This window comes from Conger conger, chromosome 15 (genome assembly GCF_963514075.1).
Source record: "Conger conger chromosome 15, fConCon1.1, whole genome shotgun sequence".
Classification (NCBI taxonomy): Eukaryota; Metazoa; Chordata; class Actinopteri; order Anguilliformes; family Congridae; genus Conger; species Conger conger.
The window spans coordinates 8,511,544-8,526,539 of NC_083774.1; the positions used below are offsets into that span (position 1 = coordinate 8,511,544).

The following is a 14,996-nucleotide window of genomic DNA, read 5'->3' on the forward strand; positions in this document are numbered from 1 at the left end:
ACATCTTTTGCCACACTCCTTGTTGGATTTCCTTCATGAAAGAGTTTCATAATCCTTTCCATTGTTTCAATTGACAGCTCTCTTCTTGGAGCCATGTTTCCCTTGAATTAGCCAAGTCCAACAGCTTGTTAAGGTCTGCAAACACTCCCTTTTAACTGCAGACTAATGTGCAAATTCAGACTTGTGCTGATATTTGTTTTAGAAATACAAATTGGAACGTGATTCCATAATTTTCTCCTCAAGATTGAGTGATTCCATAATTTTTTCCTCTACTTGGAAAAGGGTATGTCATTAAAATAGTTTTTGAGGTATGTTTCATGGAGCCAGAATGTACAGCTGTTAAACAAAATTAGTTTTGTGTCAGATCTGTGATTTGTTTATTTGCTATGAAGTAAAAAAAAAAAAAGAAAAGCTGGATGAACATCCAGTGTGCTGATTCCATGGGGTTGTAAATACCTAATGAAGTGCTCACAGTGTTTATACAATATTTAGTGATATCTTAAAACATTCTGTAGGTGGCAGTAATGCACACAGCTTAGTTTTCAGTCCGCGTTTAAACAACACAAAAGAAGAAGAGGAAAAACAATAATAACCGTGCCCTGCAGAAAACCTTCAGTGGAAGCACTGGGTGAGCTGTGGATGGGAGCCCCAGAGTGTGCACCAGCCCCATGTAATTGGTTTCCCAAAGAGGAGTGTTTCAAAGGTTGTTTGCTTCACTGCAAGGTATGCGCTTCAGTTTTCACATTGTGACTTTTTTCTAGCTTTTATCTAGTGTTATATCTAATTATTGTGCTTGCTATATTAAAATACATTAGACTCATGCAATGTCCTACTATAGCAGAGGTGTCCAATCTTATCCTAAAAGGGCCGGCGTGGGTGCAGGTTTTTGTTTTAACCCAGCAGTAGCACGCTCGATTAAACTAATGAACTAATCCTGTTCTTTAATCAAGACTTTGATGAGTAGAATCAGCTGTCTTTGTCCTGTGCTAAAACAACAACCTGCACACACACCGGCCCTTTCTGGATAAGACTGGACACCCCTGTACTATAGTAACAGTCTAACCACACGGCACACTCTTTTGTTAATCATACTCCAGGCATGGCTTTAACAGTCTGAATGTGTTACAGTATTTTGCTGCAGTATCTAGCCATTTGTGGATTATTTTTGCAGTAGAATAAGCTTGGCTTGACATATTCAATAATAATGGACATTGCATTTTAATGCACTGTAGACAAGTGAAATTAAAGTACTTCTTACGTGCTGTATAAGCATAAAACAATTTCATACATTGAAGGTTTTTTATTATTATTATTTTCTTTGATCATCAAATAGCCTTGAAAGAAATTCAATGATGAGATGAAACTTGACAATGTCTCAGTCAGCTGAGAGATTAAAAGTGTTCAGGATGTTCTTTTTTTTTTGTCCCCTTCGGATAGCGACCTCTGAACAAACTAGTTCAACCTGAATTCAGTTCAGGTTAAATTAGCTTGTCCCATGTCAGTGTTCTGTTTGAGAACGAAGTAGATTATACTTTTAATCGCATGCAATGGCGTAATGCCACGACCTCTCGTGAACTAAATTGTTGAATCCTCGCTGGTCCCAACCGTTTTTTTTTTTCCCCCCCAGTAAATGTATTAAGTTCCACAAGGTTTTTTTCCTGTAGCCTATGCTCGAGGACATTCGTACTGGTGGTGTTTTATTCGATCCACCACATGTGTGTTCAATTTGCCTACATTTTAAAATGAATTGTGCTCTTATTTCAGCCTTTGGGTCAAAAACAGATGCACCTCAATGAAAAAAAGCCCAGTAACGGCATTCATAAGTGATATACACTCAACATTTTTTTTCCTGTTAAGACCAGGGTTAACTTTTGTAAATTTTGGAATATATCTATATCAGTGCAACAGTATTCTGTGCTGATGGAAGTCATATTTACCCGACTTGAAAATTGAGGCGATATTAATTCAGCCTCTTTTTTCCTTAGGCTATCAAATCATAATTAATGGTGGCAAATTGAAAAGTGACAATTTTATATAGAATTGGATTGTGGTTTATTTCAGCCATTTTGGTCAAAAGTAAACGTGGAGATAAAATAGTTGAGTATCTAGATTCACAAAATGCAGAGGCAGAATTTTTTATTTTACCTATAGTCTCATGATGAGTTAATTTTTATGTAAAAGTATGTATTATGTATTACCCAAAAAATAAAAGTTCACCCAAACTGTCTGGGCGTGGTAATGCGAACTGTCAATTAGCTATGATTGGCAGACCTTGCCCCCACTTTCCACACATATTGTCCTTTGTTACCATAGCTACCTCCATGATACAAGCCCATCTTGGGAGACTGGGGCTCGCGAGGTGCGCCATATTTCTCCTACACTTTTTGAGCGTTTCACGTAGAAATGGCAATTGCAAGTCTCATATGTTACTCAGTTCGTTCGCAGCATTGAACTGTATTGGTTCACAGCTTAAACAACCCGCCCACATGGGGCTCCCTCGGAATATCACCCAGTCTAGTTGCGGAATTGATCTTACATTCCCCTTTTAATATTAATTAAATATAACGTGTGAACCACAACCAAAGTATAATAGTCATTACCCCTCTTTTAGACAGCTTTCGTTGACGCCACTTGTTGCCCTGTTGTAGCATACAAAGTTATGGACATTTCATGCCAGGACGCGTTCTTCATTCAGAAAAATAGTGCTGTGGTGGAACCTCCTAGGTTTGACATTGCACCCTTTCCTTCATCTTAAATGAAAGATGTTGAAAGTAGATATTTTAGGAATGTAGTCAGTTTAGATTTTTTTGTGTGTTTTGCAGATTTAAAAAAGAAGAAGAAATCTATCTGGCACCAAAATGGCTGGTCAGTGTCCTTGGGTGTGTTTGTGTTTGCTGTGTTTTGGAATCAGTGAGGTGATCGGTAAGACCAATGCTTTATCATTTATACTGTGTTGTTTGAAAAGTGCATCCATTGCACCATAGCAAGCTTAACATACAATATACACTCATTGAGCACTTTATTAGGAACACCTACTTATTCATGCAATTATCTAGTCAGCCAGTCGTGTGCAAGCAGTGCAATGCATAAAATCATGCAGATACGGGTCAGGAGCTTCAGTTAATGTTCACATCAACCATCAGAATTTGTTGACTGACCGTGGAATGATTGTTGGTGCCAGGTAGGGTGATTTCAGTATCTCAAACTGCTGATCTCCTGGGATTTTCATGCACAACAGTCTCTAGAGTTTGCAGAGAATGGTGTGAAAAACAAAAAGCAACCAATGAGCAGCAGTTTTGCGGGCAGCACCCCCTTGTTAATGAGAGAGGTCAGAGGAGAAGGGCCAGACTGGTAGAAGCTGACAGGAAGGTGACAGTAATGCAAATAACCACACATTACAACAGTGGTATGCAGAAGAGCATCTCTGACTTCATAAAAAATACCTAATAAAATGCTCACTGAGTGTATGGTCACATATTCCATTATATCTGTTCTCATTGTAAATGGGGAAAGAGAAAGGGAAGCATTGTTGCATTTTGGAATCCTAAGTTGATTTATTCATTTATATTGTTTTTATTTCATCTAATTTATAAGCTCTGTTACTGTTGTTTTTTCTGTCTACCGGCTGTGTACCTTTAAAGTGTGGACCCCCGGTAGACTAGCGGACAGAAGCTAATGGGGAGATCCAGATTAAGAATAAAGAATAAGGCAGATCCGTCACTGATGCGTACGGTTTCTCCACATTCATCCGCGCCTGCTTGTTTTGTAAATGTCATCCGTTTCACATCTGCTTTCAGGGCAGGAAGAAAGCCTCCCGAGGCTCGACACGAGCTACGGCAAGCTCCTGGGGAGGCGGGTCCACGTTAAGGACTCGACCCAGCCGGTGTGGGCCTACTTTGGGGTCCCCTTCGCGGAGCCCCCGGTCGGAGCGCTGCGATTTACAGCCCCGCGGCCGGCAAGAGAGTGGCAGGGACTGCGCGATGCCACTGCCTACCCTCCACTGTAATGGCTCGCTGAACTCTGCCCATTGTTAAGGGGGAAATACGAGTAACCTTTGGTGACCGTGTCTTTGTGAAACATGCCAGATGTGCTGTTGCCGGTGCAGTGCTTTTCTGATTTGAGATCGCTGAATGCATGTGTTCTGATGTCTCTTCAGAAAGGACAGACCGTTACTAACTAAACAGACTGTGAAATCCTTGATTGACAACAACTTCATCCATGAATAACAGCTGTAGAACTACCCAACTCTGCATCTCTTAGATAATAACTCAGGACAGGCAGTGGTATATTATAATTTTATCAAGGCTTAGGGGCGTTGTTCGGCCCGTTGTGCAGTGGAGGGTTGAACCCCCGTAGCTGTGATAAAAAAATGAAAAAACAAAACAAAAAAACAATGCAAGCCTGTGCATCTGAACCACCAGGCAGCAATGTTGGCCAGAATCTCACAGACTGCCTCTGCTTCCACAAGATTCAGAAACTATCCGATGCGGATCTTGATTTCTGTAAGTGGGCAGAAGTGTGAGAGTTCTGTCGAGTGACCGGAGCGGACAGAGCAGAGCGGACACAGCTCGCTATGTCGTGCAACGTGCCTTCTTCAAATAATGAAATGAGTAGAGCTACACAACGTGATCCCAATGATGCTGGGCAGTTTTCCAGTGTTCCGAGCGTACAAATAAACCTCAAAAAGCATAAACTCTTGTTTGCTCACTCACGGTTACTTGCACTTCTGCCTGCTTACAGACACAAATCTGGCACCAGTCACATGGAAGCAGAGGCGGTGGGTTGCTCTGTTTGCCCTGTTTGCTTGCACATTACATTACATTACATTATTGGCATTTGGCAGATGCTCTTATCCAGAGCGACATACAGTTGATTAGACTAAGCAGGAGACAATCCTTCCTTGGAGCAATGCAGGGTTAAGGGCCTTGCTCAAGGACCCAATGGCTGTGTGGATCTTATTGTGGCTACACCAGGATTAGAACCACTGACCTTGCGTGTCCCAGTCATTTACCTTAACCACTACGCTACAGGCTGGGTAAAATGATTCAAGTGATTGACGTGCCTCAGCTTTCAAGTAACGTTTTTTCATTTGGACTTGAATGACTGCTTCTCCGCGGAGTGATAATTGAACTAGAACTGTAAACAAGAATTAGAAGTCAGCAGTGGTATATTAACCCCTATGGAGCTATTAACCAATCAGATTGCGAGATTTGTCCTGCCTGTTTAATAAAGTTTAAAAAATTTACATGAATACATACCCTGCTGTAAAATCCAGCTTTGCCAGCTTGACCAGCTTGAAAATTGAGCTGGTCAAGCTGGGTATGAGCTGATCGACCAGCATGGTCAAGCTGGGTATGAGCAGGTCAGCCAGGTTGTGCTGGTAGCTTGTTTCAAAACATAGCTTGAGCTGTTTTTTTTCAACAGGTATCCTTAAGGATAAATGTTTTTTTTCTTATGTGCTCTCTCTGCTGAGTCAGCTGACCCCACTCTTCATGTGTTCTGCAAGGTGCCTTCAGAACATGGACCACTCCAGACAGCTTGTGGATATTTATGCTGGTAGGTTCCCAGCTGTGGGGACCTCTGAGGATTGCCTTTACCTAAATGTGTACACGCCGGTCAAACCGGGGCAACCCGACCGCTTACCGGTGAGCATAACCGTAACCTTGCATACTACCTGAGTTATGCATGGGCCAGCGAGAGTGTGTACTGTATCGTATATTGGAAATCAGGAAAAAATGTATTCAAATGATTATGGGTGTGATTATGTGGTGCCACATTTTGACAGTGCCTGACTTTATGCTAATTATTTTACAAATTTTATAATTAGCTGCTTTCCTGGTTGTATGTTTGACAAACTAATTTTCCCTTGGGGATTCATGAAAACTATCACACATCCAGTGGTGTCTGGTGAACTTAAAATTAGTGTTGTACAAAACTTTCCTTTAAACCTATCGTTTTCTTTCTTTTGTCTCTGCGTTGCAGGTCATGGTTTGGATACATGGGGGAGGGTTCCTCATGGGTGGGGCATCGCTATACGACGGCTCCTCATTGGCTGCTTTCGGCGATGTTGTGGTTGTCGTAATCCAATACCGTCTGGGCATACCCGGCTTCCTCAGGTGACTGATATCTGTGAGCTGATATCTGTGGCGGTGTGCGCTTCATCAGTACCACGGCTGTAGGTGTACCCTGCATGGACTCAACCGCTGTGCGTGCTGGTGACTGTGCAGCACAGGTGACTCCCAGATCCCAGAGAATTTGGGGCTACAGGATCAGGTCTGTGCTCTGCGCTGGGTCCAGGAGACCATCCACAGCTTTGGGGGAGACCCTGGATCCGTCACCATCTTCGGGGAGTCCGCAGGAGGCGCCAGTGTCTTTTTACATGTGTGTAAAACCACAGCAAATACACACAGTCCACTACATTCACATTTGTTTGTGTTTCTTTGTGTTATGTTTGTTTGGGGGGGGGGGCAGCCTCTAGCCTAGTAGCCTGGAAGGTTACTGGTTCAAGCATTGGTGTAGCCACAATAAGATCAGATGCAGCTGTTGTGCCCTTAACAAGGCCCTTAACCCCAAATAGCGCCAGGGAGATTGCCCCCTGCTTAGTCAAATTGACTGTACATTACCAATGAGTTATTTTGTATGCTTTTATCCAGAGTGACTTACAGTTGATTAGATTAAGCAGGAGATTACACCCCCTGGATCAATGTGGAGTTAAGGGCCTGGCTCAAGGGCCCAACAGTTGTGGCTACACTGGGGCTTGAACCACCAACCTTCCAGGTCCCAGTCAAGTACCTTAGTCATGAGGGTATTGGCTGCCCCATAGTTTATCCAAAGGTTGCTCTGGATAAAATGTCAGCTAAATAACTAAAAACTGTTAAAAACAAGCTGTCTAACCTGGCCTGCTTGTGCAGATGCTGTCTCCTGTGTCATCGAGGCTGTTCCACCGGGCCATCACTCAGAGTGGTGTACTCAAGCTTCCTCTCTTCACACAAACTGACGCCAAAGCATCAGCACAGGTAACTGGACAACGTTTAAAGGCCCACACATATCATTTTTGTGTTTTTCAGCCTTTCATATCATCCCGGAGCTTTCGTTTTGAGTTCCATACTGATTCAAGTAGAACAATTGGGCCTAGGTTGTTTTATGATTATTCGGTGACGTTGCTAAATGTTAAGACAAGAGCTGACCATCGGAGGGGGAGGGGGATTGGGCTCCGGGGTGGGTTTAGGGACTTAAAAAAACATACGTTACTACTCTTTCCAAATGTTTTGTGGGCATTTTAGATACGAAAACCAGGAAGAGAACAGTGATGCGTGTGGGTCTGTAAGGTCTCTAGAGCCTATGTACAGGTACAGTTTCAGAGTTTTGATGGCGCAAGTGAAAAATGTCCTTCACAAGATTTTTTTTTTTTAATTGCACGTTCAAAATAAATTCTTCCACAATTTTGCATTTAAGTTTAAGAAGAAGTAGACCTGTCCTGCTTTTGTGCCTCTTATATGACAGTCTGCTGTCTGCCCCCTCGTACTCAGCTCATTGCTCAGAAGGCTGGCTGCTCCAGTGCTGACTCTGCCGACATTGTGCGATGTCTGATGAGCAAAACGGCCCAGGAAATCGAGGCAGTCACTCCCAGACTTGTGAGCGCCCTCTCATGCCCAGTGAATGAACTGTGTTGACTTCAGGGTCCCTTATTGTACACCTTTTCAGTATTTTATTTTAGGTCCTGGAATCCATAACAAGTCTTTTGTTTTTTTTAGTCCAGTTTTGCATGTCTATTCTCCAGCGCCTCTCATGAGCTTTACCAAGAACAGGCTGTTTTACTGACTGTGTCTTTAAGGCTTATTGAGATCAATGAACCTCTGTTGTGATTGGCTGGAGCTGAATGGCATCTGCGCTAATTGCTTGGATTTGTTCTGGCTACAAGGTAAGCCATGCTGAAGCAAACAAGTGTATCGTTGGGTTAGGGTCACGACTTCACGGAAGTCCAAATGGCCTGTATCTCCATATGGATTGCGTGGATTTACTTGGGGACTTTGGGGACTTGGGGATACTTTCACAGTGTTTATAGCCCCTTCAGCTCCTTAATAATCCACATAGCAATGGAAATTGTTATTTTCTACAATCCAAATTTGAGACCTTTAAGGTTTTATCCAAGTGTATGACACAATGCTTCATTTTCCTGGATTACCAGGGGGACCTTGTGTTGACCATATCCAAAGATGGGGTGTTTGTACCCAAAAACACTGAAGAGCTAGAAAAAATGAACTTCAGAAGTCTTCCATGGATGATTGGGATTAATGTCCAAGAGTTTGGCTGGATGCTCCCTAATGTATGTCCCGGGATGTTTGGATAAGTAAAAACGTCTTCCTGTACTGAATGCATGGTGGAGTTCAGGTTATTTGTTGTACCTTTTTTCCCTCATCAGCTTCCGTTGTTGTCTGAGAGCTCCTCTTTTTGTACCACACTGTTATTCCAGATGATTCTTTTTCCTGGGTGGGAGCTTGGATTGACTCGTCAGACAATGGCCATGGTTCTGGGATTCATCCTTCAGAACTCGGTTAGTCTGTCTGGAAGAGCCCAGTAATACACCTGTCACCCTGAATACATTTATATTTGCGGGGGAGATACCCTGTAAATGGATGACATGATGAGAGATAGCATGCCTGCCATCCAGACCTGGGTCAAATATGTATGTGTTTTGGATTGAAATAGTTTTCCACGCTTTACTGAGCTTGTCTGGTGTATTGGAACCGATGAAATACTCTCAGAAAGGTGCAAACACAACCTCCTGATCCTCTTGGTTGGCTCAGTTGCACCAGGCAAGATCAACCGAGCACTAAAAATTATTTGAATCCAAGACGATTACATATTTGACCCAGATCTGCTGTTATTCCAGTGGATCCTCTGGTGGAATCATGAGGGTCTGTAGTAATTAATGCTGCGTTTACATGCATCACGGTCGACTGTAGACAGCAAACCGGATGTCCTTATAGCGGACAAGAGCACAACGGTAAAATGTGATTAGGATGGCAAAGAACTCCCTCCCTGCCTAAGGCAGACGGCACTTGCCGTTGAAGTTTAAAATGATTCACATTTTTACCGTTATATTCGACGTAATTCCAAACTGGCTGTGACACAACACAACAAAACAACACAAAAAACGGACATGGACAGCAAAAAAAAATAGATAAAGAGCTCGAGCAAACACAATCGTCCTTTTCCTAATCATGTTGGAAACTGCCTGTATTGTATGACAGTCACCATGCAACATCACCATGGCAACATATTTGATTTGCTGTCCTGCAGTTCTGCTTTTTTTTCTGTACCATCTGAAAAGTGCTGTTCTGCATCTGCCGTCTGCCCTGATCCACGTGAAGGCAGATTTAGCCGTATAACTGGGGCGGCGGAGGAACGGAGAGATGGGGACAGTCTCCTCATATCCTAGTGCTTCAAGATTCAATATTTTCTGTTTTTGAGATTTTCATATCATTTTGGAGCTTTCGATTTGTGTTCCACACAGATTTAACCAAAACATTTGCAGTTTTTGTAGGAGTATAAATATTTTAGGGTCTAATTGCTGTTCCTCAGAGCTGTTTGTGAAACGATTTCCCACGTGACATAGCATATGTGTTTGCATAATTCTCGGATGACGTTGCAAAATGTTAACACGGAGAGCTGACCACAGGAGGGGGAGGGGGAATTGGGCTGTGGGGGCAGGCTTATGGACTTTTCAAAAAACCTACGTCACTCCCCTTTGCAAACGTTTTGCGGGCGTTTTAGATACTAAAACCAGGAAGAGAACACTGATGCATGTGGGTCTATCACTATTTCCCAGGATCTTCCTCCAAATGCCCAGGAGATCATTGAGGATGAGTACTTTGGGGACATTGAGGATCCTGCCAGAGTAAGAGACATCTTCTTGGACCTGATGGGAGATTTGTCATTCCTAGTCCCGTCTGTTAACGCAGCAAGACTTCATCGAGGTAATCTTACAGTCAATGAACGGGTCATCCAGGAGACACTGCTCCCATGAGATATTGATATCTGATACATACTTGTACTGGAGAGGTAATGCCAGAAGCACACTGTGGACAAGTATTGTATCAGGATATTCATTTATAATTTGTTAGGAATGCGTAGGCCCACGCACATATTTTTTGTGTTTTTAAGCTTTTCATCTGATCCTGGAGCTTTCGATTTGTGTTCCATACTGTTTTAAGTAAAACAATTGCAGTTTTGATAGAAGCATGTATATTTTAGTGTCTAATTAAAGTTTGTAAAACGATTTCCCGTGTAACATGACGTATGTTGGACATCAGAGCCGAATGTACAGTGCGTGTGTCTCTTGAAGATGCAGGATCCCCCATTTTCTTCTACGAGTTCCAGCAGCGCCCCTCCATGTTCGGGCAGGGCAGACCGGAGTTTGTGAAAGCCGATCACTTCGATGAAGTTGGCTTTGTGCTTGGCGCCCCCTTCTGGACTGAAGAAATAGTGATGCTGGGTAATAATAACTCATTACACAAAAAGCCTAAAATTGTATTTACATTTACATTTACATTTTAGTTATTTGGCAGACGCTTTTAATCCAAAGCGACTTAAAAGTGCATAGGTTCTTCCACAAGTCAAAGCATCACATCCATAACTAGTAAAATACACATGAAATGCTGTTCTAAACATATAGTCATCATAAATGCAATTTCTTTTTTTTTCTTTTTTTTTGGGGGGTTAGACAAGAGGGATAGGGATATCAGAAAGGGGGGCGGGGGAAATCAGGAGGGAGGACTAAGGTAGAGTTTGAAAATGTGTGTTTTTAGTCTGCGTCGAAATAGGGGGAGGGTTTCTGCTGTCCTGACAGTGGTAGGCAAGTCATTCCACCTATGAGGAACCAGAACGGAAAACAGGCGTGAACGTGCAGCTCGACCGCCAGGTGCTTGTAGAGAGGGAACCATAAGGCGACCAGAGCTGGCAGACCGGTGTGGTCTAGCTGGGGAGTAGGGAGTGATCAAGGATTGTATGTAAGGTGGGGCAGTCCCCTTAGCAGCCTGAAATGCCAACACTAGGGCCTTGAATCGGAACATATACATTATCTGTAATGTATATACATTTCTTTTGTGCCTGAAAATACAAATCACACTTAAACTGTAATATACATGCCACAGAATTGAGACATTTTTCAATTGAAATGAGTATATTTCTAATGGTTGTCATTTATTATGTGATACTTATCTTGATTGGAGAGCATGTGTGAGTGAATGTAACTCATGGGTGCACAGCAAGAGCTGATCCATTTCAGGACTTTGTGCCAACTCCTGCTCTTAATTAGCTCAATCATATCTTGATCTGGTATTTGTATGTGCACCAGCTACAGCTGCAGACTGCAAGTATGTCCTACAGGTTAATTTACTGTGCTCAAGTGAACCAGCATCGTTTATCGAATTGTCAGAAAACTAAAACTAAGGTGATCGGTTGGAGTCGTGATCCACTCACACACAACACACTGCAATGATCTTATTGCGGATGAATCGCATCCTGTTGCGAGTGATAAGGCTCTCTGTGGTTCTCCATGTCTGCCATGCCGTTGTGTGTGTGAGCTCCTCTCTGTGAGAACCAGGAACATGAAGGAATGTGTGTGATGTACAGAAAACACGACCCAGGAGGAGAGACAGCTCAGCCGGATTATGATGAAGTACTGGAGCAACTTTGCCAAGACTGGGTAAGAGATCCACCTCTCTCATGTTTATCATCCTCTGCTGTCCGCTGATCGCTAACATCGCAGCTACGGGAGGAACCAGACTATTTTCATGGCAGGCTACGATTTTTACGCATCTCAGACCATTTTCCCACATGAGAAGTGAAGCTATGCTTTATTCTTATTTGAAATGTGGATCCCACATTTATTCTGAATTTTAATTAAGTTAAGAATAGTTTTAGTTAAGAATTATATAAACGTGTTCTAGTTCATTAGCTCATTTTGTGTTTGCGTATTTACTCAATAATAGGGAGGTCACCTGCAGCCTATTCTGTATTTTCTTGGATCAAGTATAGCTGTTTTTTTACATTTAGAAAACAATGAAGTAATCATTTTTCGTTTGTTATTTTTATGTGTCGATTTATAGGGATCATGGATTGTATTTATTTATGAAAATATGTCCTTTTGTCCTGAGAAAAGTGCAAAGATGATTAATTTACTCAACTATGAATAAAATAGGCGGCACGGATGGTGCAGTGGGTAGCACTGCTGCCTCACAGCAAGGAGGTCCTTTGTTCGAATCCCCATCGGCTGGGGCCTCTCTGTGTAGAGTTTGCATGTTCTCCCCGTGTTTGCGTGGGTTTCCCCCCACAGTCCAAAGGTTAGAGTCTAAATCGCCCATGGCTATGAGTGTGTGAGTGAATGGTGTGTGTGTGCCCTGCGATGGACTGGCGACCTGTCCAGGGTGTATTCCTGCCTTTCGCCAAATGTATGCTGGGATAGGCTCCAGCCCCCCTGCGACCCTGTTCAGGATAAGCGGGTTAGGATAATGAATGAATGATGAATAAATGAATGAAATAAAAGTATATTGTTTACCCCCTCTCACTTCAAACCAAAAAAATTAATGCAAAAATTACCAACAGCTTAGAATTTAAACATTCCCTCTGGGAAAAGGAAGGAGTAATGTTACAGCAATGGTCCTCTCTCCTGGTCCTGGAGAGCCGCAGGGTGTGCTGGGGTCCTCACTCCTCACTCCTCACTCCTGGTTCTGGAGAGCTGCAGGGTGTGCTGGTTTTTTTTTTTTTTTTTACCTTAATATCAACAACCAACTCAGACCCAAGAAACCAAGTGAGTCCAATTAACTGTGTAATCAACTGCTTTCATTAATCAATTAAGTGCTGAGTAACAACAAAAACCAGTACACCCTGTGGCTCTCTAGGACCAGGAGTGAGGACCCCAGTACACCCTGTGGCTCTCTAGGACCAGGAGTGAGGACCACTGAGCCACAGTATTATTTTGCCAGGTTTCTGATGATGCCAACATGAAAAATGTCCCATTTGGTGTAAGCAGTCCTGTATCGCCTGTGCAGGAACCCCAATGGACCGGGCCTGTTTGGATGGCCAGAGTTCACCATCGGAGAAGAACACCTGCTGCTTAATGTAACTGTCAAGCTTGGAAATTTAAAAGGGAAGAACAGAGTTGAATTCTGGAATGAAGATTTACCGAAGAGACTGAAATCAGGAAGCGATAACCGCGCACGCACTGAGCTGTAAAACACAGCAGATTCTTTCCTTTTCTGGGAAATTTGGGAAAATGATGCGATGAGTCAGAATACCTTTTGATAATCATATATACAATTGTATTAAAATATGAAAAACATGGTATCCTTTAAAGCCAATGCTAGAATTTTCTTTAACTTTTAAAACGTTTTCAGTGCAGTGGCCATTTAATGCACAGCCCACTGTTGCCGCAGCGACCACCGTTGCCTCATCAGGCTTGTGGTACCTGGGAAATTGTACTTCATTAGCTGGTTATTCTTTCTGTTAAATTTTAAATCTGTTGACCCCTATGCTACCAGAAAATCCACATATGTTTTGCACTTGGGAAACGTGGTTTTGGAACATTTTCATGGCATCATGGGTGAAGTGCATGTGAAATCCATGTAATTACACGTGAAAAGCACCTCTCATTGTGATTGGTTCCTTTGAATGTCTCTAAATCCGAATGCAAGGTGCTTTTCACGTGGGGGGTTTACATGAACCTCACCCATTGCACCATGAAAATGTTCCAAAACCACATGTTTCTCAAGTGCTAAACATATGTGTTCCACATATTGCCCGTATGTTGCCATATGTTAAAACTCGTGTGAAACTCACATGGATTTTCTGTAAGGGCACCCACGCAAAAAGCCACGACAGTTGAAGTGAGCTGTGACTACCCCAGATCCAGTGGCCATTTTGAGTCCGGTTCCAATCAGGCAGCAGGTTTACCCTTCACTGATGACAACTGATAGCCTGTGAATGTGGTTAGGAGGAACGTCTGCAGTCGTATGCCAAGAAACCCAGGTCAACTTTAACCCACTCTATGCTGGGTGAGATCAGTGTGATTATGTCCCACTTTTTCTGTCTGCCGGTAATACTTAAGCTGGTTGGTGCCTTGCATGGCAGCCAATTGGCGTTGGTGTATCAATGGGTGCCTGAGAAGCATCAATTGCACAGCGCTTTAGATGAAGGCGCTATATGAATTCCAACCATTTACCATTTACTCATCTGGTCACTTAGCTCAGGATGTTACGTTTATGAATCAACATTTCACACCTAGAACTATTACGGGTGTAAACCATAGAAATGTATCGACCCCAGATAATGCATCTCTCAGTTCATACCCATCTGTTCCTTTCAGCTTCATCTGTCATGATATCTGTATCATTTCTACAAGTAATTCAAATTGATTAGATATGCTAGCATTGCAACAAAATGTGAATTCCAGAATTTGGATTAGTACATGACTTGTTTGTTTTTTTAGTTACCATGGTGGAGTCAACAGCTTGATTCATTTAAACATTACATATTCATATAATTATTAGTATATTCATCATAACCAACATTATTATGTACCTTCTGTGATAATGTATTCATTAAATTATGGTAGTAGCCTGTTGTTGGATGTGTGATTTCTAATTTACATAGCTATTTAAGATACGGACACACTATACATATTAACAGTGGTATGAAATTAATCTTTTATTGGATGGGTGTTGCCATTTGGTGCATATCTCGATCAGTGAATGCATAGTCTATCAGTATTATACTGGAATATTTAAAGTTTTGAAAAAACGTTAAGCAGGATAGAGCTATGACAAAAAGTGTGAAGTATGGTTGCCATTATATCCTAATTTGCAAGATTTTATTTATATTTAGCCTCCTCGTTCAGAGATGCTCCTGAAATTAATGCGGATGTTCAGACAGGAATTTCTGAAAAAACGAAATTGCCTAAGAAAGCGGACATATGAGGGAAACGAAAACGCAGT

General features: G+C 42.4%; 1 protein-coding gene across 2 annotated transcripts; it reads left to right on the plus strand.

Annotated features, from left to right (window-relative positions):
- Positions 1–622: 622 nt before the first annotated feature.
- LOC133111617 (fatty acyl-CoA hydrolase precursor, medium chain-like) lies at positions 623–14,619 on the plus strand. Of its 2 annotated transcripts, none has more exons than XM_061222100.1 (14): positions 623–723; positions 2,823–2,922; positions 3,798–4,002; positions 5,507–5,645; positions 5,983–6,116; positions 6,228–6,381; positions 6,912–7,016; positions 7,530–7,634; positions 8,189–8,326; positions 8,474–8,554; positions 9,833–9,980; positions 10,349–10,498; positions 11,638–11,710; positions 13,056–14,619. In XM_061222100.1, the coding sequence occupies exons 2-14, from the start codon at positions 2,859–2,861 to the stop codon at positions 13,237–13,239; spliced, it is 1,680 nt and encodes a 559-aa protein (XP_061078084.1). In that variant the 5' UTR covers positions 623–723; positions 2,823–2,858; the 3' UTR covers positions 13,240–14,619. The 2 variants fall into 2 exon arrangements, with proteins under 2 accessions (XP_061078084.1, XP_061078086.1); XM_061222102.1 differs by having other exon boundaries at positions 10,355–10,498.
- Positions 14,620–14,996: the final 377 nt, after the last annotated feature.